Source organism: Hypanus sabinus, chromosome 4 (genome assembly GCF_030144855.1).
Source record: "Hypanus sabinus isolate sHypSab1 chromosome 4, sHypSab1.hap1, whole genome shotgun sequence".
Lineage (NCBI taxonomy): Eukaryota > Metazoa > Chordata > Chondrichthyes > Myliobatiformes > Dasyatidae > Hypanus > Hypanus sabinus.
In genome coordinates, this window is record NC_082709.1 from 186,097,692 (window position 1) to 186,120,689 (window position 22,998).

General features: G+C 44.6%; 1 protein-coding gene across 5 annotated transcripts in view; it reads right to left on the minus strand.

Moving 5' to 3' along the window:
• The window catches only part of robo2 (roundabout, axon guidance receptor, homolog 2 (Drosophila)), a 596,210-nt gene that overhangs the window by 131,304 nt on the left and 441,908 nt on the right, over positions 1 to 22,998 (minus strand). For all 5 annotated transcript variants that reach the window (XM_059969002.1, XM_059969005.1, XM_059969004.1 and 2 more), the window contains exons 15-16: positions 16,296 to 16,527; positions 8,168 to 8,292 (exon numbers count right to left, since the gene is read on the minus strand). In XM_059969002.1, the coding sequence (XP_059824985.1) occupies positions 8,168 to 8,292; positions 16,296 to 16,527 (357 nt within the window). The remainder of the gene's footprint in view (positions 1 to 8,167; positions 8,293 to 16,295; positions 16,528 to 22,998) is intronic.

Genomic DNA, 22,998 nt, shown 5'->3' on the forward strand with positions numbered 1-22,998 from the left:
TTGAGTAGTTTGATCAGATTATTTGGTGGTGACTGGCTCTGCGTCCTGCAATCGGCTAACAGTGCAGAACTGAACTAAACTGAATATTCCTGGACGCCACGCTTGATGTTTATATTCTATGTCTCGTCTGCTTGCTTTTTGTCGTTTGCACAATTTGTTCTGTTTTTGTGTTTGTGTTGGGAGTTTGATGTTTTTCTAGGAACAGGTTCCATGGTGTTTCTTTGTTTTGTGTCTGCCTGCAGCAGGACGAATCTCAGAAATGAATTCTGTACACATACTTTGACAATAAATGTACTTGAGTTCCTTTATCACACTTTTTTTTTAAAGAAAAGTCTTTTTTCCTCTTGTATCTCCAAGAAGGCAAGGCAGTGGCTATATTTCATTAGGAATTTGAGTATGTTTGGTTGCTATCTAAAGCAGTCTCAAATTTCTACGGATGTACCATGGAGAGCATTCTGACTGGCTGCATCACCATCTGGTGGGGTGGGGGGCGTCTACTGCAGAGCCATTGAAGTAAGCTGCAGACAGTTGTAAAATTAGTCAGCTCTATTATGGGCACCGGTCCTCTGTAGTATCCAGGGTATCTTCAAGGAGTGGTGCCTCATAAATGTGGTGTCCATCACCCAGGTCATGCCCTCTTCTCATTGTTGCCGTCAGGAAGGAGGTACGGAAGCCTGAAGATACACACTCAGTGATTCAGGAACAGCTTCTTCCCCCTGCCATCCGATTTCTGAATGGAGATTGAACCCATATACACCACCTCACTACCTGATCATTTCCTTGTTTTGCACTACCTATTTAATATTTATATTGATACTGTAATTCACAGTTTTTCTCTATCATCATGTATTGCATTGTACTACTGCTGCAAAGTCAACAAATTTCATGACATATGCCGGTGATATTAAACCTGACTCTGATTGCTGATAGCAACAGTGAGAAGAGAGCATGACCTGGATGGAGTGCATTTTACTCACCCACCACTCTCTGTGTAAAACACTTATCTCTGGCCCCCTATACTTTTCTCCAATCACCTTAAAATTATGCCTTTGGAAAAAGTCTCTGGCCGATCATGCATTCTATGCCTTTCATCATCTTGTACACCTCTATCAAGTCACCTCTCATCCTCCTTCCCTCCAAAGCCTCATCTCGCACAACCTGTTATCATAAGACACAAGACATTTCAGGATGCAGCAGTGACCACCCTGCACAAGCTGATTAGCAGTGAGTACTTACCTTACACTCCTCAATTGAGTTTCCTCTCATCCTCCTTCACTCCAGGGAGAAAAGCCTCAGCTTTCTCAACTTATCCTCAGAAGACATTCCGGGATCTTTCTGGCAAATCTTTTCCGTCATGTGGTTACAATTAGTAATATAAGCTCACCCACACCAGACTAATATTAAAGCACCTTGCTGTATCTACATTTACTACATATTGTCCCACAAGAGGAAATATTTTTTTAACAAACTGCAAGAACGCAGTGGGTCATGCAGCATTAATGGGGGAGGGAAGGAATTATCAATGTTTTAGATGTTTTGAGAGGAAGGTAGAAACTTCAATAGTTCCTTCCCCTCACAGAAATGCTACATGACATGTTGAGTTCCTTCAGAGAGTGTTATTAAAGAAAGACATCTTTCTTCCTCATGTGGGACAGTGTGTAAGTTCTGTTGGATGCAGGTACAGTGTGTGGTTTAATATCAGTCTAGTGTGGGTGAACTTATGTTACTACTTGGTGTGTTAAGACTCAAATTGAAACTACACGATGAGAAATATTTGCCAGAAAGACCTCTGAATGACTTATGAGACAAGGCTGAGCAAGCTCTCTTGAGCAAAGGTGGATGAGAGGTGACTTGATAAAGATATACATGATGATAAGAGGCATAGATTGAGTAGATACTTATAGAATCATAGAAAACTACAGCACAGGATCCATTCAATGCCAAACCATTTAAACTGTCTTGTCCCATCAACCTACACCAGCACTATAGCCCTCCATACCTCTCCCAACCATGTACCTTTCCAAACTTAAATGTTGAGATCAAGATCACATCCACCACTTGAGCTGACAGCTACACTCTCACCTACCTCTGAGTGAAGAAATTTCCCCTCATGCTCCCCTTCAACTTTTCACCTTTCACCTTTAACCCATGACATCTGGTTGCAGTACCACCCAACCTCAGTGGAAGAAGTCTGCTTGCATTTACCTACCTATACCCCTCATGAATAAGGAGATAGCTAGAGTCTTCTTCCCAGGGGAGAAATTATGCCATCAGAAATGAAGGCATAATTTTGCATTGAATGCAGGAGAGTAGAGGGGGCATGTCAGAGGTGGAGGCCAAGTCCATGGGTATATTTAAGGCCAATGTTGATGGTTTCCTAATTAGCCATGGCTTCAAATGATATGGTGAGAATGTAGGTGTATGGGGTTGAGTGGGATCTGAGATCAGCCAAGATGGAATGGTGGAGCAGACTCGATGGGCTGAATGGCCTAATTCTGCTCCTATGTCTTATGATCTTATGGTCTTAAAGTATAGGAGTTTGAAGTGTGAGACTTAATAAGCGGGCATGATCATGATTGGTTTAGATGTGAAGGACAAAGAAAAGATGTTGGTGCAAGGGCTAAGGGACAAAGATTTAAGATTTTTGGCAGATATGGGAGGAGTGGAGGAGTGGCTCGTCATTTAATTTATCTCTGGATCTTTCTGTCAATGAGTAGAACGGCACAGCAGCATAGTGGTTAGCAGAACACTTTACAGTACAGGTTCAATTCCCGCAGCTGCCTGTAAGGAATTTGTACATTCTCCCCATGACATGTAGGTTTCCAATGAGTGCTCACTGTACTCACACAAAAACATACTGGTTTGTAGGTTAATTGGTCATTGTAAATTGTCTCATGATTAGGCTATGGTTAAATCAGGGGCTAGTTCGGTGGTGTGACCTATTCCACACTGCATCTCAATAAATAAATAAAAAATAGAGTGTGAAATGAAATTGGAGTGACACTTGATAGAAATAAACTTGCAGGATCAGAAGGGGAAAGAGACTGCATGAATTATAATGTAGCTAGTATGGAATAGGATGAATGGTCTTCTGTTATCGTTCCACTCCAATAAAGGTAATGTATTAGCTTCATTGAGCACTTACTTTGTATGTCTCAAACTTTCTACGGCTTTTCAGAATCAGAATCAGGTATAGCTCGGGTGCCTAAGACTTTTGCACAGTACTGTAGTAATTTTATGTATTGCACTTTACTGCTACTGCAAAAAAAAAAATCATGACATTTGTGTGATGATAAGCCTGGTTCTGATATGGGTCTTTATTATGGACTGAGAGTGGGAAGGGAGCAGGGAGAGGGGAGGGAGCAAGAAGCACCAGAGAGACAATCTGTAATGGATGATTGCAGATTCTAATAATTCTGCAATAAACCAATTGTTTGGAACCAAATAACCTTACGTGGCATCTCAGGACTGGGTGTGTCTGCACCCACACCACCCCCTGCCCCTGCACTGCTTCTCTGCCACCTGTCTCACACCCCATCCATGGTGCTGCACCCTCACCATTCCCAATTTCCTTTGCTTCCACCAGATTTACAAACTCCACTTTGACAAATACCATACTGTGCAAAATTCTTAGGCACCCTATCTATATATATATATATATATATATATATATATATGTGTGTGTCTAAGACTTTTGCACAGTACTGTATATTAGAACATACAGGGAAATGCATCATTTGCACACCCAAGGATCTGTTAGGGTCAGCCCACAAGCGTCGCCACACATTCCAGCTTAATCAGACTGCATACTTCATTGATCAGCATTGTATGGTTGGATTAGCGTCTTCCATCTCTTTGGAGTTGGTAAATTGTTATGGTATTGTCACCTGCACTGAGGTACGGTGAAAAACTTTTTGACTTGCATGCCATTCAGAGAGATCATTCACATAGAACAGTGAGTTGAAGTTGTACAAGGGAAAAGCAATAACAGAGTGTTACAGTTACAGAGAAAGTGCAGAGCAGCAGTGCAAAGGATGTAATGCTGAAGTTTGCACAGCCTCAGAATAGAAGGATATCCCTTTAGAACAGAGTTGAGGAGGAATTTCTTTGGCCAGAGGATAGTGAACCTATGGAATTTGTTGCCACAGGCAGGTGTGGAGATCAAATCGTTAAGCATATTTAAAGCAGAGTTTGTAAATTCTTGATTAGTCAGGACATCAAAGTTTACTGGGAAAAAGCAGGAGAATGAAATTCGGAGGGATAATAAATCAGCCATGATGGGGGACAGACTCAGTGGACTGAATGGCATCCTCTTCCTATCTCTTAAGGCCTTATGATTATAAGTCCAAATTATTATATCCAGAAAAGGGAAAGACCTTCATAAAAATGAGAAGGTCTGCAGATGCTAAAAATCCAAAGCAACAAACACAAAATGCTGGAGTAACTCAGTAGGTCAGGCAGCTTCTATGGAAATGAATAAACAGTTGACATTTCAGGCCAAGACCGTCTTCCGGAATTCCTGGTTTCAAAAGTGACAGTTCTGCTCCAACCTGCAGAACAGAACTTGGAGCCTAAGGTAAATCAGCCATGATTATATTGCATGGCAGGCCCAGGTCTGAGACACTGACTGACCTATTCCTACTGCTCTTCTGGTGAGATGGCGGCACGCTGCGGGTCCAGTCAGGGGTGTATTTGTTTTTCCTGTATATATCCTTTATGTTTGGGTGCAGGGGACAGCAAGTTCTGCAGGTCTCTCTCATCAATGAACTGCTAGATACAATGGAGCTGGACATTGTGTACCACTGTTGTGTTGTCACCCGGACACTGTGTACTGTTGTTGTGTTGTCACCCGGACATTGTGTACCGCTGTTGTGTTATCACCCGGACATTGTGTACCGCTGCTGTGTTATCACCCGGACATTGTGTACCGCTGTTGTGTTGTCACCCAGACATTGTGTACCACTGTTGTGTTATCACCGGACATTGTGTACCACTGTTGTGTTGTCACCCAGACATTGTGTACTGTTGTGTTATCACCGGACATTGTGTACCACTGTTGTGTTGTCACCCGGACATTGTGTACCGCTGCTGTGTTGTCACCCGGACATTGTGTACCGCTGCTGTGTTATCACCCGGACATTGTGTACCACTGTTGTGTTGTCACTCGGACATAGTGTACCGCTGTTGTGTTATCACCCGGACATTGTGTACCGCTGTTGTGTTGTCACCCGGACATTGTGTACCGCTGCTGTGTTATCACCTGGACATTGTGTACCGCTGTTGTGTTGTCACCCGGACATAGTGTACCGCTGTTGTGTTATCACCCGGACATTGTGTACCGCTGCTGTGTTGTCACCCGGACATTGTGTACCGCTGCTGTGTTATCACCCAGACATTGTGTACCGTTGTTGTGTTGTCACCCGGACATTGTGTACCGCTGGTGTGTTGTCACCTGGACATTGTGTACCACTGCTGTGTTATCACCCGGACATTGTGTACCACAGTTGTGTTGTCACCCGGACATTGTGTACCGCTGCTGTGTTATCACCTGGACATTGTGTACCACTGTTGTGTTGTCACCTGGACATTGTGTACCAGTGTTGTGTTGTCACCCAGACATTGTGCACCACTGTTGTGTTGTCACCCGGACATTGTGTACCGTTGTTGTGTTGTCACCCGGACATTGTGTACCGCTGCTGTGTTATCACCCGGACATTGTGTACCGCTGTTGTGTTATCACCCGGACATTGTGTACCACTGTTGTGTTGTCACCCGGACATTGAGTACTGTTGTTGTGTTGTCACCTGGACATTGTGTACCACTGCTGTGTTATCACCCGGACATTGTGTACCGCTGCTGTGTTATCACCCGGACATTGTGTACCGCTGTTGTGTTATCACCCGGACATTGTGTACCACTGTTGTGTTGTCACCTGGACATTGAGTACTGTTGTTGTGTTGTCACCCGGACATTGTGTACCGCTGCTGTGTTATCACCTGGACATTGTGTACCGTTGTTGTGTTGTCACCCGGACATTGTGTACCGCTGCTGTGTTATCACCCGGACATTGTGTACCGCTGCTGTGTTATCACCCGGACATTGTGTACCGTTGTTGTGTTGTCATCTGAACTTGTTACATACTGTTGTACTGTGATGGTGTGCAGTTCAAAAAAAAGGTGCGAGTTACTGCCTTGGATGCTTTTATTGTGATCGCAAGACCCAATTGGACATTGGTAATGTAAAAGTCTGCAAGTTTGGCTCAGTGGTTCATTGGCGAGACCAAAAGCAGGGTAGCTGTGTTGCGTGGACAATTTCCTCATTCCTCAGAGTTACCTGTGGTGGTCGCTGATGGAGGAGATGCTGGAGCTAGCTGTGTGCTGCTGAATTTCTTATTCGCTTGGGGGCTGGCCCCTCCCACAGTGTTCACTTTGTGGAACAACAAGCTGAACCAGGAGAACTCAGGGACTTCGACTATATTATTATTTTTTCTCGTTGTAACTGTAAGTTTCTCTGAAATCATAACCGTATGTGCTATTTGTGCTGTGTGCTGTTGGTAATGTGTTTTGCACCTTGTCCCGGGAGGAACACTGTTTCATTCAGCTATATTCAAGAATGGTTGAATGACAATTAAACTTGAAACTTGAGCTTGGACTTGAACTATTTTCTTATGCTCTTTGTGCTTCAGTTGAGAGCCTGGAATTGAAAGATGTGAGGGCATTTGTAACCACAGGGCATTTATTGACGCAACTCTGATGTCTGAAAGTCTTTGACTATCCTTGTTGATCTTCAGTTTAACACACACAAAATGCTAGAGGAACTCAGCAGGTCAGGCAGTGTCTATGGAACTCAATAAATAGTTGACGTTTCAGGCCAAGCTCCTTCTTCAGGACCCTCCATCACTTCCAATCCATTGTGTAATTAAAATCAAATAACAGTCGCAGTCACAGCATGTGTTTTTTTGCACATTGGTTGTTTGTCAGTCTTCGTGCATGGTTTTTCATTCATTCTATTGTATACTGTGAAGATCTGCAGGAAAATGGATCTCAGGTGGCATATACATACTTTGATAATAGATTAACTTAGAATTTTGAATGTTGTGAAGAGTATCAGCCTAAAATGTCAACTGTGTATTCCCCTCTGTAGCGGAGGCCTGATCTGCTGAGCTCCTCCAGCACTTTTGTGTGTGGTGCCCCCATTTCACTGTCAGTTACACCATTAAGGCACTTGGAAACTTCTCTTGTTTGAGATTGCTTATTGGCATTGGAGGAAATGGGATGAAAGCAAATTATTGTGCTGGTTGGGAAAGTACTGAAGGAAGGAGACGGGGAGAGAAGGGATAATGAACAAGGCCACAGTGTCACCATACACCAAACAACATGCCCACAGTTTACTAACCCTAAACTTGGAATGTAGTAGGAAACCAGATACCCAGAAGAAACTCACCCAATCATGGAGATAATAAAAAGACAGTGGCTTATAAGCAATAATGCCATAAGACATAGTAGCAAAATTAGGCTATTCAGCCCATCAAGTCAGTTCTGCCATTCAATCATAATTAATTTATTAACCATCTCCTCCCCTTCTCCCCATAACCTTTGACACCCTTACCAATCAAAAACCTATCAAACACTGCTTTAAATATACCCAGTGACCTGGCCTCTACAGCTGTCTATGACAACAAATTACACAAATTCATCACCCTCTGGTGAAAGAATTTCCTCCTCAACATTGTTGTCAATTGCTGTCCTATTCTGAGGCTGTATTCTCCGACCCTAGACTCCCCCACTATAGGAAACATTCTCTCCACATCCACTCTATCTAGGCCTTTCAATATTTGATATGTTTCAATGAGATCCCCCTTCAGTCATCTGAACTTTAGTGAGGACAGGACCAGAGCCATCAAACACTACTCATATGTTAACCCTTTCATACCTGGGAAAATTCTTGTGGCCCACTCCAACACCAGCACATCTTTTCCCAAATAAGGGGCCCAAAATTGCTCACAATACTCCGTCCAATCTGACCAATGCCTTATAAAGACTCAGTAAGGTGTATGAAGATCATTTAGAGGAGAACAAGATAGACTCCTGAGTGGCAGACGACACCCAGGTACCAGCTGAAGCCCACATCAATGCTAACCGAGACTGGTCCATACCCTCCAGCCTACCTTGTACTCCTGTATGATTCCATTCTGCTGCTCTGCAGGGGGAGGATCCCAGGACACGCTGATACTGGTGCTGTTGTGGTTTCCAACAGTCAGCACGGTCACTGACTGGGGCGGTGCTCCTGGAGCTGTGCACAGGAAGACAGTTATCAATTCAACCTGCGTACCAGCTCAGTTAAGCAGAGAGTTTTAGAAACTTATCATACTACGGAGCCATTTAATTGTTTTATAAATGAATTGAATTGACTCTAATACATACATCCTTCATATATATGAGGAGTAAAAATCTTTACACAACAACACACACAAAATGCTGGTGGAACACAGCAGGCCAGGCAGCATCTATAAGGACAAGCACTGTCGAAGTTTCAGGCCGAGACTCTTCGTCAGGACTAATGAATTGAGTTAGTAAAGTAAAATCTTTATGTTACTTTTCCGTCTATATGCGCAATGTGCAATTTATAATAAATAGAGTGTACAGCAGGACAGTCAATATCACATAGAAATACAGTTTTGTCAGCATAAATTAATCAGTCTGATGGTCTGGTGGAAGAAGCTGTCCCAGATCCTGTTGGTCCTGGCTTTTATGCTGCGGTACCATTTCCGGATGGTAGCAGCTGGAACAGTTTGTGGTTGGGGTGACTCGGGTTCCCAACGATCCTTAGGGCCCCTATTACACATCTGTCTTTGTAAATGTCCTGAATAGTGGAAAATTCACATCTACGGATGTGCTGGACTGTCCGCACCACTCTCTACAGAGTCCTGCGATTGATCCTTGATAAGTTATTGATAGGAGGAAGGATGGAAAGAACAAAGGTTATGGAAGCAACCTGATTGAAGCAACCATGAAGCATCATGGTCTCCTCTGGCAATTCAAATGAGCAAGAATGCAGGAAGCTGCAGAGAGCACCGGACTTCATGGGGATGTCCCTCCCCACCATTGGTGTATCTACAGGAAGCTCTAACTCAAAAAGGCAAAGGCTTCATCAAAAATCTCCACCATCTTCACACAGCTAACATAGGGCAGGAGCTACCGAATCCTGAAGTCCAGCTCCACCAGGTTCAGGACATGCTTCTTCCCTTCTTGAACCCATCTTCATGACCCCAATTGCTACCTCAGTACAGCAACACTATGACCACTTTCTCCACTTTGTAATGAAATGGACTTTGCTTTCTTTTATTCTAATTGTGTTTCTTTCTTTTAAAATGTATTTAACTCAGTCCTGAACAAGGGTCTCAGCCCACAAGGTCCTCTGTTGATTCAATTCCATAGATGCTGCTTGACCTGCTGAGTCCCACCACTATTTTGCTTTGGATTTCCTGCATTGGCAGACATTCTTGTATTTAGTTTATGCTTTTTTCTTGCAAGAGCTGCTTATATGATTCTATGTGCCTGTGTTGCTGCTGCAAGTACTTCTTTTCTTTGCACCTCTGGATGTGACAATAACCTTGACTTTGATTTTGATAAGATGGAGACTAAGGCTGTATGGTAACAAAATTGGGAGTAAATAGCATAAGTCACTATCATCAACATTGAGTTGGGGTTTCGCTTTAAGAGGCTGGTCAGACATGACGACATGGTAACGTGAGGATTTTTAGTGTGATTTTGTGTTTAGGTTTTGGAGTTCAATAAAATGAGCTACGGGTTTCATTAAATATAAAATTCCTCATTTTGTCTAATTTGCAAAAACCCACGTCAATGACCCTGATGCTCTAGGACGATTCCGGAGTTATTATTAAATATGTTCAGTAGCAGGAGGTTTACCAGGATGCTGCCTGGATTAGAGAAAATGTCTTTTGAAGATAGGTTGAGTGAGATAGGGCTTTTCTCTTTGGAGTGAAGGAGGATAAGAGGTGACTTGATAGAGTTTACAAGATGATAAGAGGCATTTTCCCAGGGCAGAAAAGACTCATATAAGGAGGTATCATTTTAAGGTGACTGGAGGAAAATGTAGGGGGGATGTCAGAGGTAAGTTTTTTTTAACAGAGGGTGATAGGTGTATGGAATATGCTGCCAGGTGATGTGGTGGGTTGTCAAGTGACACAGCGTTTTCACCAGTAAGAAGTTCACCAGGTTGATGCCTGGATTAGAGAGCGTGCTTTCTGAATATTGATTAAGCAAGCTAACATTTTTCTCTTTGGAGAGAATGAGAATAAGAGGTGTCTTGACAAAGACTTAGAAGATGTTAGATTGGCATAAAAAGAGTGGACAGCCACTGATTATTCCCAGGGTAGAAATGGCAAATAGAAGGATGCATAATTTTAAGGTGATTGGAAGAAAGTTTAGGGGGGCATGTCAGGGGTAATTTTTTTTAACACAGATAGTGGTGAATACATAGAACACACTGTCATGGATGGTAATAGAGGTAATTCATGAGCGGCATTTAAGAAACTCTAAGGCACATGGATGATAGAGAAATGGAAGGTATGTGGGAGGGAAGAGTTTGATTAAGAGTTAGGATAAAGGTCGACAGAACAAAGTGGGCCGAAGGTCCTGAACTACTCTGTACTGTTCTGTGCTCTAACACCTTGTCCTTGCCTCTGAGGTTGGGTTTTTATTTCCCTCACCGCTGGTGTGAACAGAAAGCTTACTGATAAATCCGGACAAGTCAATAATTCCAACATTCCGCATCTTCCCCGGGATGTGCTGTGAAAATAATAGTTACTGCTGAACCCAGCATCCCAACCACAGGCAGCCATTTTGCCACTTCCTAGGCAAGCCAAAGGCCTCAGGAAGAGAAACCTATCCCTGAGGTGTCAGACATCGTTTATTGTGTAGGATGGAGAAATAGAAGGGGTGATGTCAACCAGGCTCCATTGAGAAAGGTGGTGGAGAGAAGGAGTGAATGAGAAGGGGATAAGAAGAAAGAGAGGAGACAAGAGACTACTGAAATTAGTGAGAATGGATAATGAGAGGGTCACTGGACTTTGGGACATGTGACGAAAATAAATCAATTTGTCAATTTACGAGACAGGAGAGAGGGAAGGAATGGCGATGAGAGAGAGGAGAAGGTGAAACGGGGATGGGAGATCAGGAATGGGGCAACAGAGAGAGAGAGGGAGAGGGATTCAGTGAGTGAGGGAGAGAGGTAAGAGAGAGAAAGTTAAAAAGAGGGATGGGAAGAGAGATGGAATGAGGGGGCGAGGGAGAGGATGTTAGAGAGTGAGAGACAGAGGGAAGAGAGAGAGGGAGATGGGCAATGAGACATGAGAAGGAGGGGGAGAGTGGGAGAGAGAAAGAGGAAAATGAAAGGAGAGTCAGAGGAGAAAGATAAGGAACAGTAAGAAAGATATCAAATGGAAGATGGATAAGAATTATAAAGAGAGAGTGAGAGAGAAGAGAGACAGTGAGGAAAGTGAGCTACTGAGAGCAAAGGAGAGTGAGAGAGTAAATGAGAAGGGAGAGGCAATGAGGAAAGTGAGCTGTGGAGAGCGAGAGAGAGAGGCAGTGGGGAAAGTGAGCTGTGGAGAGTGAGAGAGAGAAGGGGCAATGGGGAAAGCAAGCTGTGGAGAGCGAGAGAGAGCAGCAGTGGGTAAAGTGAGCTGTGGAGAGCAAGAGAGAGTAAATTAGAAGAGAGGCTGTTGGGGGGGAGAGAGAGAGAGAGAAAGCAAGCTGCAGAGTGCAAGAGAGAGAGCGGCAGTGGGGAATGCAAGGTGTGGAGTTTCTTCCCCCAAGCTATCAGACTCCTCAATACCCAGAGCCTGGACTGACACCTCACTGCCCTATTGTCTTGTTTATTATTTATTGCAATGCCTGCACTGTTTTGTGCACTTTATGCAGTCCTGGGTAGGTCTGTAGTCTAGTGGAGCTTTTTTCTGTGTTGTTTTTTACATAGTTCAGTCTAGTTTTTGTACTGTTTCATGTAAAACCATGGTCCTGAAAAAACAATGTCTCATTTTTACTATGTACTGTACCAGCAGTTATGGTCAAAATGATAATAAAAGTGACTTGACTTGAGCGAGAGAGAGAGGGAGGCACTGGGGAAAGCAAACTGTGGAGAGAATAATTAAGTGCAAACTGCATAACTCACTTTTGTGCAGGGGTTGAGCAAGGTCAGGTATTGACAGAACCATTTTTTACACTCTCTCAGCAGTGAATGTGGTGGCCGTGGAGTTGGCAGGTTTTGTCAATGTGCAGTACTTGTGGAGAATGGGGAGTGGTGCAGATTAAAATACAGGAATTGGAAACGCACCTGGGAATCCTGAAGGGAAACAAACTGCAAGGCATTGCAATGTCATAAGCTGTGCGTCCAAAGACTTGAGGCTCAGTTCATACACAATGCCCCTACACTGTGGCACATGGAGTATTGTGAACAAGTTTCGGCCCCTTATTTAAGAAATGGTGTACTGGCATTGGATAGGGTCCAGAGGAAGTTTACAAGAATGAAACAGAAATGAAAGGCTGAACATATGAGGGGAGCTTGATGGCTCTAGCCCAGGGGTGGGCAAACTTTTTGACTTGTGGGCCACAAAGGGATCTAAAATTTGACAGGGGGGCCGGACCAGGAGCAGATGGACGGAGTGTTTCGGTAATACACCTCATAAGAGAAAATAAAATATCATGGGATATGTAGAAAACATGTGATTTAATTTCAATTGAAAATGAACAAATGCATTACAACAAAATATCTGTCTTTGAAGTCCCATGGCATTTAGCTATTTATTGAAATGACTTTTAAAACACTGAAAATTAAATGAATAAAATACAGCTTTTTTAATAGTAACAGTTATTTTAAAGCACTGAAAATTCTGTTATCCTTCAAGATATTATCATCATCACTCTCCTCCTGCCTGTCTTTATTTCAAAAACGGTAGGAGATGCAGGTCTACTTGTCCTGCTCCTTCTTATTCAATTGTTCCCTGTGCCAAAACTCAACAACGACCAGCACAAAGACAGAACAGTGACAGTGCGCCAGTTTGCGGAGCGTGTTATTTGATCTGGAGCGCATTTTTTATTTTGAGAACATACATGCACCTGCGCACTACTCATGTCCATCACTTGACAGAAATGACATGTAACAAAATATTTTCAAAAAAATATTTTCAAATGCATTTTTTACATAACACAACGAAGAAACTTATTTTTAATTTCAGTGGGAACAGTGTTGTTGGTCTCCCTTTTTAGCCAGCGCATCACAGTCTGGATTTAGTTTTGTTGTGGCGATTCTCAGGATGGATCTGAGGTGTTGGTCAGTTAACTTGGATCTGTGGCTGGCTTTGTTGATGTTCATGACGCTGAACGCCTGTTCACACAAATAGGTCGAGCCGAACAAAGAGTAAAGCGCAAATGTGGAGTAATACGCTGCACCTCAACAAAGGTCAATGTGTAGCAGCGTGCTACATGCAGCACTAAAATTAGGACACGGAGTTGGTAACTGCAGTCGAAGAAAAAAACTTTATTCGAAATCCCCAGCCTCACTTTTAAGCCTCCCTCAACCTGCACCCCCCCCCCCCCCGTGGCGCAGAGGCTCCAAAACTCTGTGCTCGCAAATCCCCGCAGGCTATCTCCCTTAGCCGGAACGCTGGCTAATTGTGAGCCGGTTCGGATGCGCCAGGAAATGGGTCGCCACAAATGTATATAGATTGCGTCATCTATTGGGAAAACGCCAGAATTGCGGGGAAAAAAAAACGTTAACAAGGTTTATTAATATAATTTCATCAAGTTCTGCAGGCCGGATTAAAAAGCTTAACGGGCCGCATATGGCCCGCGGGCCGTAGTTTGCCCATGCCTGCTCTAGCCCTTTACTTGCTGGGGTTTAGAAAAAGGAGTGGAAATTTCATTGAATATTGAAATGCTGAGATAGAGTGGGGGTAGAGAAGATGCTTCTAACAGTGGGGGAGTATTGGACCAGAAGGCACAGCCTCAGAATACAAGGATATCCCATTAGAATAGAGATGAAGAGGAATTTCTTTAGCTAGAGGATGGAGAATCTGAGGAATTCATTGACACAGATGCCTGTCACTCTCAATGCCATTCTCCTGCCTTTTGCCCGTAACCTTTGACACCCTTACTAATCAGGAACCTATCAACCTTCACTTTAAATACATTCAATGACTTGGTTTCTATAGCCATCCATGTCTGCAAATTCCACAAATTCACCACCCTCATTGCCTCTTCGCTAACAATCAGTACTGGCACACCTCAAAGATGCATGCTTGGCCCACTGCTCTATTCTCTGTACACCCATAGCTAGCCACAGCTCAAAAACCATCTGTAAATTTGCAGATGACGTAACTATTGTTAGCAGAATTTCAAATGGTGCCAAGGAGGTGTATAGGAGTGAGATAGATCAGCTGGTTGAATGATGTCACAACAACCACCTCGCACTCGACATCAGTAAGATGAAAGAAGTGATTGTGGACTTCAGGAAAGAGAAGTCAAAGGAACACACACCAGTCCTCATCGAGGGATCAGCAGTGGAAAGACTGAGCACTTTCAAGCTCCTGGGAGTCAACATCTCTGAAGATCTATCCTAGGCCCAACAAATTGATGCAAATACACAGAAGGCAAGACAACAGCTATATTTCATTAGGTGTTTGAAAACACTTGGTATGTCATCAAAGACATAACAAGTCATGCAAATTTCTACATGTGTTCCTTGGAGAGGATTCTAACTAGTTGCATCATCCTCTGGTATGGGGGGGGGGGGGGGGGTCCACTGCACAGGATTGGAAAAAGCTGCAGAACGTTGTAAACTCAGCCAACTCCATCATGATCTCGAGTCTCTAGTGTGTGGAGGACACCTTGAAAACGTGATGCCTGAAAATGTGCCACCCACCATTAAGGTCCCCTGTCACCCAGGATATGCCCCAATCAGGGAGGTGGTACAGGAGCCTGAACGAACACACACACACACACACATACCTCTTCCCTTCCACCATCAGATTTCTGAATGGACAATGAACCCATGTATACTACTTCACTATTTTTTCTCTTTTTACACTAAATTTAATTCATATGTACATCTTACTGTAATTTATAGTTTATTACTATTATGTATTGGAATATACTACTGCCACAAAATAACAAATCTCATGGCATGTGCCGATAATAGTAAATCTGATTCTGAATCTGATTCTCTGTCCAGGACTTTCAGTATCCAGTAGGTTTCAATGAGTTCCTCATTCATCTTTCCAAACTCCTGGCATACACCACACCAGCAGTGGTCCATGTACACAATGCAAACCATCATTAAGCATATCTTTTTCCTGCCAAGCCTTTGCGTATATAGTGCAAAAGTCATTCATTGGCAGATGAACTGGTGATATGCTCTACCAACACAATAATCACAAGCAGGGGTAGACCATTCAATTGCTTGAGGTCACTCCCCTATTCAGTGAGCTTGTGGCTTACCTCTAGAAATGAACCTATTTTGCCGTCACTGTAAAGGAAAATCTCTCCTAGTGGTGCCACTGCATTGCCTGTGGACTGCAGGGAATGGGATCGTTGTGACTGCTCTAAAGAGGTCCTCCCCAATGCCCTCCCCACTATTGAGCATATCTACAAACAGCACTGCCACAAGAAAGCAGCATCCATCATCAAAGACTCCCAGGGATGCTCTCTTCTCACTGCTGCCATCAGGAAGGAGATACAGGAGCCTCAGGTCCCATACCACCAGGTTCAGGAATAATTATTACCCATCAACCATCAAGCTCCTGAACCAGCATGGCCAACTTCACTCACCTTGTCTGAACAGATTCCACAACCTATAGACTCACTTTTGAGGATTCTACAACTAATGTTCTTGGTATTATTATTTCTTTTTGTATTTTCACAGATGGTTCATTTTTGCACATTGATTGCTTGTCAGTCTTCGTGTGTGTGTGTAATTTTCCATTGATTCTACTGTGTTCTACTGTGAATGCCTACAAGAAAATGAATCTCAGGGTTATAGATGGTGACATATAAGTACTAAGATAATTTGCTTTGAACACATACCAGGGAACAATGGTTCATCTTTCATTGATCCTATTATAGTCACAAGTCTGCCCACAGGCAAACAAATCTCAAGGTTGTATACTATGACATATATTCGATAACAAATTAATTTTGAACTTTGCACTAGCACAGGAAGTAGTTAAAGACAGCAGGCAACTCCATTTGAGGTACAATTGGTGTTAAAGTACTCACCTTCTTCATTAGTGCGTGCTGTCTTTGACTCACTGTCGATCCCCTGGAACTCGTTGAAGTATGGGCGCACCTTCATCTCGTAGCTGACTCCTTTCTTCAGGTTGGATAGGACAGTGCTGCGCTCTGTCGGTACCTTCACCTCCATCAACTGCCAGGATGACGGGGAAGGAAGGCCAGAGATTTGACGGAACAGCACCCGGTAGCCCTGGATGAACTGTGACGGCCTTTCAACCTGTGTAAAACCAAGGAAAGATGCGGTTGGTTTGGTTCAACCAATCTGAATTGTTCAGCCCTTTCCAGGAGATCTAACATTAAGCACGAGATCGGGGCACGACTGCACAAGCACGCGGATGTCAGCCAGTGAAAACAGCAAGAAGAGTTTAAAAGGAGACAGCTTTATAGAGCGGGAGTCAGAGGAGCGGGTGATGGAGTAGAGGGAGACAGAGTAGGAAGGCTTTGGTTCAACGGGGTTTCGGCGTTAAAGGGTCGAGCCGAGGCAGCTTGCCTGAGTAGAATAAAGACAGGAAGTATGTGTGTGAGGCTGGTTTTCTGAGCTCGGTGTCAGGTGTGGGAATTCTGGGAGACTCTCAGCCAGGTGTGTCAAGCTGCAGCTCCTTAGGGACCGTGTTACGGAACTGGAGATGCAGCTCGATGACCTTCAGGGAATGTGAGGAGGTGATAGAGAGGAGCTATAGGCAGGTAGTCACTCTGGGACCTGGGGAGACAGATAAGTGGGTATCAGTCAGGAGAGCAAAGGGCAAGAGTCAGATACTAGAGAGTAACCTTGAGTCCATCCCCCTTAACAATAAGTCCTCCTGCTTGAGTACTGTTGGGGGGGACGGCCTACCTGAGGGAAGCAACCGTGGCTGCACCTGTGGCACAGAGTCTGGCCCTGTGGCTCAGAAGGGTAGGAAAAGGAAGAGGATGACAGCAGTGACAGGGGAATCTATAATCAGGGGTGAGACAGGTGATTCTATGGACGCAGGAAAAAAGCACGGATGGTAGTTTGCCTCCCAGGTGCCAGGGTCCAGGATTTTTCTGATCGTGTCCACGATATCCTGAAGTGGGAAGGAGAACAGCCAGAGGTCATGGTACATATTGGTACCAATGACATAGGCAGGAAAAGGGAGGAGGTCCTGAAAGCAGACTACAGGGAGTTTGGAAGGAAGTTGAGAAGCAGGACCGCAAAGGTAGTCACCTCGGGATTAATACCACACAACAGTGAGTATCGGAATAGAGTGAGGTGGAGGATAAATGCGTGGCTGAGGGATTGGAACAGGGGGCAGGGATTCAGATTTCTGGATCATTGGGACCTCTTTTGGGGCAGGTGTGACCTGTAAAAAAAGGACAGATTGCACTTAAATCCCAGGGGGACAAATATCCTGGCTACTGAAGAGAGTTTAAACTAGAATTGTTGAGGGGTAGGAACCGAACTGAAGAGACTGAGGAAGAGGAGCCTCACAAAGAGAGAAAGCTTGTAGACAGTGTGAGAGGGAGGATAGACAGGTGATAGAAAAGGGGCGCACTCAGACTGATGGTTTAAAATGTCTCTATTTTAATGCAAAGGAGTGTTGTGCACAAAGCGAATGAGCTTAGAGCATGGATCAGTACTTGGAGATATGATGTGGTGGCCATTACAGAGACTTGGATGGCTCAGGGACAGGACTGGTTACTTCAAGCCGGGCTTTAGATGTTTCAGAAAGGACAGGGAAGGAGGCAAATGAGGTGGGGGTGTGGTACTGTTGATCAGAGATAGTGTCATGGCTGCAGAAAAGGAGGAAGTCATGGAGGGATTGTCGACTGAGTCTCTGTGGGTGGAAGCTAGGAACAGGAAGGGATCAATAACTCTAATGGGTGTTTTTTATAGACCACCCAATAGTAACAGGGACATCGAGGAGCAGATAGGGAGACAGATACTGCAACGGTGTAATAATAACAGGGTTGGCGTGATGGGAGATTTTAATTTCCCAAATATCAATTGGCATCTTCCTAGAGCTAGAGGTTTAGATGGGGTGGAGTTTGTTAGGTATGTTCAAGAAGGTTTCTTGACACAAAATGTAGATCAGCCTATAAGAGGAGAGGCTGTACTTGATCTGGTATTGGGAAATGAACCTGCTTAGGTGTCAGATCTCTCAGTGGGAGACAGACAGACATACTTTATTGATCCTGAGGGAAATTGGGTTTCGTTACAGCTGCACCAACCAAGAATAGTGTAGAAATATAGCAATATAAAACCATAAATAAATAATAATAAGTAAATTATGCCAAGTGGAAATTAGTCCAGGACCAGCCTATTAGCTCAGTCTGTCTGACACTCCGAGGGAGGAGTTGTAAAGTTTGATGGCCACAGGCAGGAATGACTTCCTATGACACTCAGTGTTACATCTCGGTGGAATGTCTCTGGCTGAATGTACTCCTGTGCCTAACCAGTACATTATGGAGTGGATGGGAGACATTGTCCAAGATGGCATGCAACTTGGACAGCATCCTCTTTTCAGACACCACCGTCAGAGAGTCCAGTTCCACCCCAACAACATCACTGGCCTTACGAATGAGTTTGTTGGTTCTGTTGGTGTCTGATGTCCTCAGCCTGCCGCCCCAGAACACAACAGCAAACGTGATAGCACTGGCCACCACAAACTTGTAGAACATCCTCAGCATCGTCCGGCAGATGTTAAAGGACCTCAGTCTCCTCAGGAAATAGAGACGGCTCTGACACTTCTTGTAGACAGCCTCAGTGTTCTTTGACCAGTCCAGTTTATTGTCAATTCGTATCCCCAGGTATTTGTAATCCTCCATCATGTCCACACTGACCCCTTGGATGGAAACAGGGGTCACCGGTGCCTTAGCCCTCCTCAAGTCCACCACCAGCTCCTTAGTCTTTCTCACATTAAGCTGCAGATGATTCTGCTCGCACCATGTGACAAAGTTTCCCGCTGTAGCCCTGTACTCAGCCTCATCTCCCTTGCTGATGCATCCAACTATGGCACAGTCATCAGAAAACTTCTGAAGATGGCAAGACTCTGTGTAGATGGTGCTGATGGTGAAGAGAAAGGGAGACAGGACAGTCCCCTGTGGAGCCCCAGTGCTGCTGACCACTCTGTCTGACACACAGTGTTGCAAGCGCACGTACTGTGGTCTGCCAGTCAGGTAATCAGTAATCCTTGACAACAGGGAAGCATCCACCTGCATCACTGTCAGCTTCTCACCCAGAAAAGCAGGGCGGATGGTGTTGAATGCACTTGAGAAGTCAAAAAACATGACCCTCACAGTGCTCACCGGCTTGTCCAGGTGGGCGTAGACACGGTTCAGCAGGTAGACGATGGCATGCTCAACTCCTAGTCGGGGCTGATAGGCGAACTGGAGGGGGTCTAAGTGTGGCCTAACCATAGGCCGGAGCTGCTCTAGAACAAGTCTCTCCAGGGTCTTCATGATGTGGGAGGTCAATGCACCGGTCTGTAGTCATTGGGGCGCAGCATCTTCAGTACAGGGACGAGGCAGGACGTCTTCCACAGGACAGGAACCCTCTGGAGACTCAAGCTCAGGTTGAAGACATGGTGAAGTACTCCACATAGCTGGGGGTGGGGGCACAGGCTTTGAGCACCCTGGGGCTGACACCATCCGGGCCTGCAGCCTTGCTTGGATGAAGACGTTTCAGCTGTCTTCTCACCTATTCAGCTGTGAAGCTCACCGTGGTGGTTTCAGGCGGGGGAGGGGTGTAGTCATGAGAGCAGGGTGGGGGGCTGTGAGGAGCGGTAGGAGGGGAAAGTGGAGTATGTGTCGGTTGGGGGCCGACAACAGATGAATCGTGTGGGGGATGGGCAGGGGCCACAGCGTCAAGTCTGTTGAAGAACAGGTTAAGTTCATTGGCCCTGTCCACACTGCCTTCAGCTCCTCTGTTGCTAGTTTGCCGGAACCCAGTGATGGTCCTCATCCCACTCCAGACCTCTCTCGTATAGTGATATAGTGGAGATAGTGATCACAATTCTATCTCTTTGACAATAGCATTGTATAGGAACAGACAAGTCAGGAAAATGTTTAATTGGAGTAAGGGGAAATATGAGGCTATCAGGTAGGAACTTGGAAGCATAAATTGGAAACAGATGTTCTCAAGGAAATGTATGGAAGAAATGTGGCAAATGTTCAGAGGATATTTGTGTGGAGTTCTGCATAGGTACGTTCCAATGAGACAGGGAAAGGATGGTAGGGTACAGAAACTGTGGTGTACAAAGGCTGTTGAAAATCTAGTCAAGAAAAAAAGAAGAGCTTACGAAAGGTTCTGGAGAGCTAGAAAATTATAAGGCTAGCAGGAAGGAGCTCAAGAAAGAAATTAGGAGAGCCAGAAGGAGCCATGAGAAGGCCTTGGCGGACAGGATTAAGGAAAACCTCAAGGCATTCTACAAGTATGTGAAGAGCAAGATAATAATACGTGACAGAATAGGACCAATCAAATGTGACAGTGGAAAAGTGTGTATGGAACCAGAGGAGATAGCAGAGCTTTTTAATGAGTACTTTGCTTCAGTATTCACTACGGAAAAGGTCTTGGAGATTGTACCGATTACTTTTCAGCTGACTGAAAAGCTTGAGCATGCAGATATTAAGAAAGAGGATGTGCAGGAGTTTTTGGAAAGCATCAAGTTGGATATGTCACCAGGACAGGACGAGATGTACTCCAGGCTACTGTGGGAAGCTAGAGAGGAAATTGCTGAGCCTCTGGCAATGAGCTTTGCATCATCAATGGGGATGGGAGAGGTTCCGGAGGACTGGAGAGTTGAGGATGTTGTTCCATTATTCAAGAAAGGGAGTAGAGGTAGCCCAGCAAATACAAGACCAGGAAGTCTTACTTCAGTAGTTGGTGAGTTGATAGAGAACATCCTGAGAGGCAGGATTTATAAACATTTGGAGAGGTATAATATGATTAGGAATAGTCAGCATGGCTTTGTCAAAGGCAGGTCGTGCCTTACGAGCCTGTTTGAATTTTTTGAGGATGTGACTAAACACACTGATGAAGGTAGAGCAGTTGATGCAGTGTATATGGATTTCAGCAAGGCATTTGATAAGGTACCCTGTGCAAGGCTTAATGAGAAAGTAAGGAGGCATGGGATCCAAGAGGACATTGCTTTGTGGATCCAGAATTGGCTTGCCCACAGAAGGCAAAGAGTGGTTGTAAACGGGTCATATTCTGCATGGAGGTCAGTCACCAATGGTATGCCTCAGGGATCTGTTCTGGGACACCTTCTCTTTGTGATTTTTATAAATGATCTGGATAAAGAAGTGGAGGTATGGGTTAGTAAATTTGTTGATGACACAAAGGTTGGAGGTGTTGAGGATAGTGTGGAGGTTCTGTCAGAGGTTACAGTGGGGAATTGATAGGTTGCAAAAATGGGCTGAGATGTGGCAGATGGAGTTCAACCCAAATAAGTGTGAAGTGGTTCATTTTGGTAGGTCAAATATGATGACAGAGTATAGTATTAATGGCAAGACTCTTGGCAGTGTCGACGATCAGAAGGAACTTGGGGTCCGAGTCCATTGGACACTCAAAGTTGCTGCGCAGGTTGACTCTGTGGTTAAGAAGGCATATGGTACATTGGCCTGCATCGATCAAGGGATTGAGTTTAGGAGCCGAGAGGTAATGTTGCAGCTATATCGGACCCTGGTCAGACCCCACTTGGAGTACTGTGTTCAGTTCTGGTCGCTTCACTACAGGAATGATGTAGAAACCATAGAAAGGGTGCAGAGGAGATTTACAAGGACGTTGCCTGGGTTGGGGAGCATGCCTTATGAGAATAGGTTGAGTGAACTCAGCCTTTTTTCCTTGGCATGACAGAGGATGAGAGGTGACCTGATAGAGTTGTAGAAGATGATGAGAAGCATGATGATTGATCGTGTGGATAGTCAGAGACTTTTTCCCAGGGCTGAAACGCCTAGCACAAGAAGACACAGTTTAAGGTACTTGGAGTAGGTACAGAGGAGATATCCGGGGTAAATTTTTTACTCAGAGAGTGGTGAGTGCGTGGAATGGGCTGCTGGCGATAATGGTGGAGGCAGATACGATAGGGTCTTTTTAAGAGACTCCTGGACGGGTATATCGAGCTCAGAAAAATAGAGGGCTATGGGTAACCCTAGGTAATTTCTCAGGTAAGGATATGTTTGGCACAGCTTTGTGGGCCGAAGGGCCTGTATTGTGCTGTAGGTTTTCTATGTTTCTAAGAGATTCTGCATATGGTGGAAATCCAGAGTAACACACACAAAATGCTGGAGGAACTTAGCTGGTCAGGTAACATTTCTGGAAATGAATGAACAGTTGATGTTTTGGGCCAAGACTTTTTGTTGGGAAGGGGAAGAAGTCATAATAAGGTGGAGTGAGGAAATGGAACATAAGCTGGATGGAGATAGGTGAAGCCAGCTGATGAGGAAGGTGAGTGGGTGGGAAAAGTGATCACCCTCAACCTCCAATAGTTCTTGCCTACCCAGCTCCTCTTTGTGATTCTGGCCTCATGATCTGGTAACATCCAAATCTCGTATGCCCTCTTTTCAGCTTTACAACATGTTTCCTATAATAGGCAACCGACACTGTCTATGATACTCCATTAGAAGGCCCGATACCACCTTATGTGACTCCAACATATTGATGAAGCTGATATTTTTCTCTCCTGGTAGTGACATGAGAATCGTTTGGAGTATTGTGAGCAGTCTTGGGCGA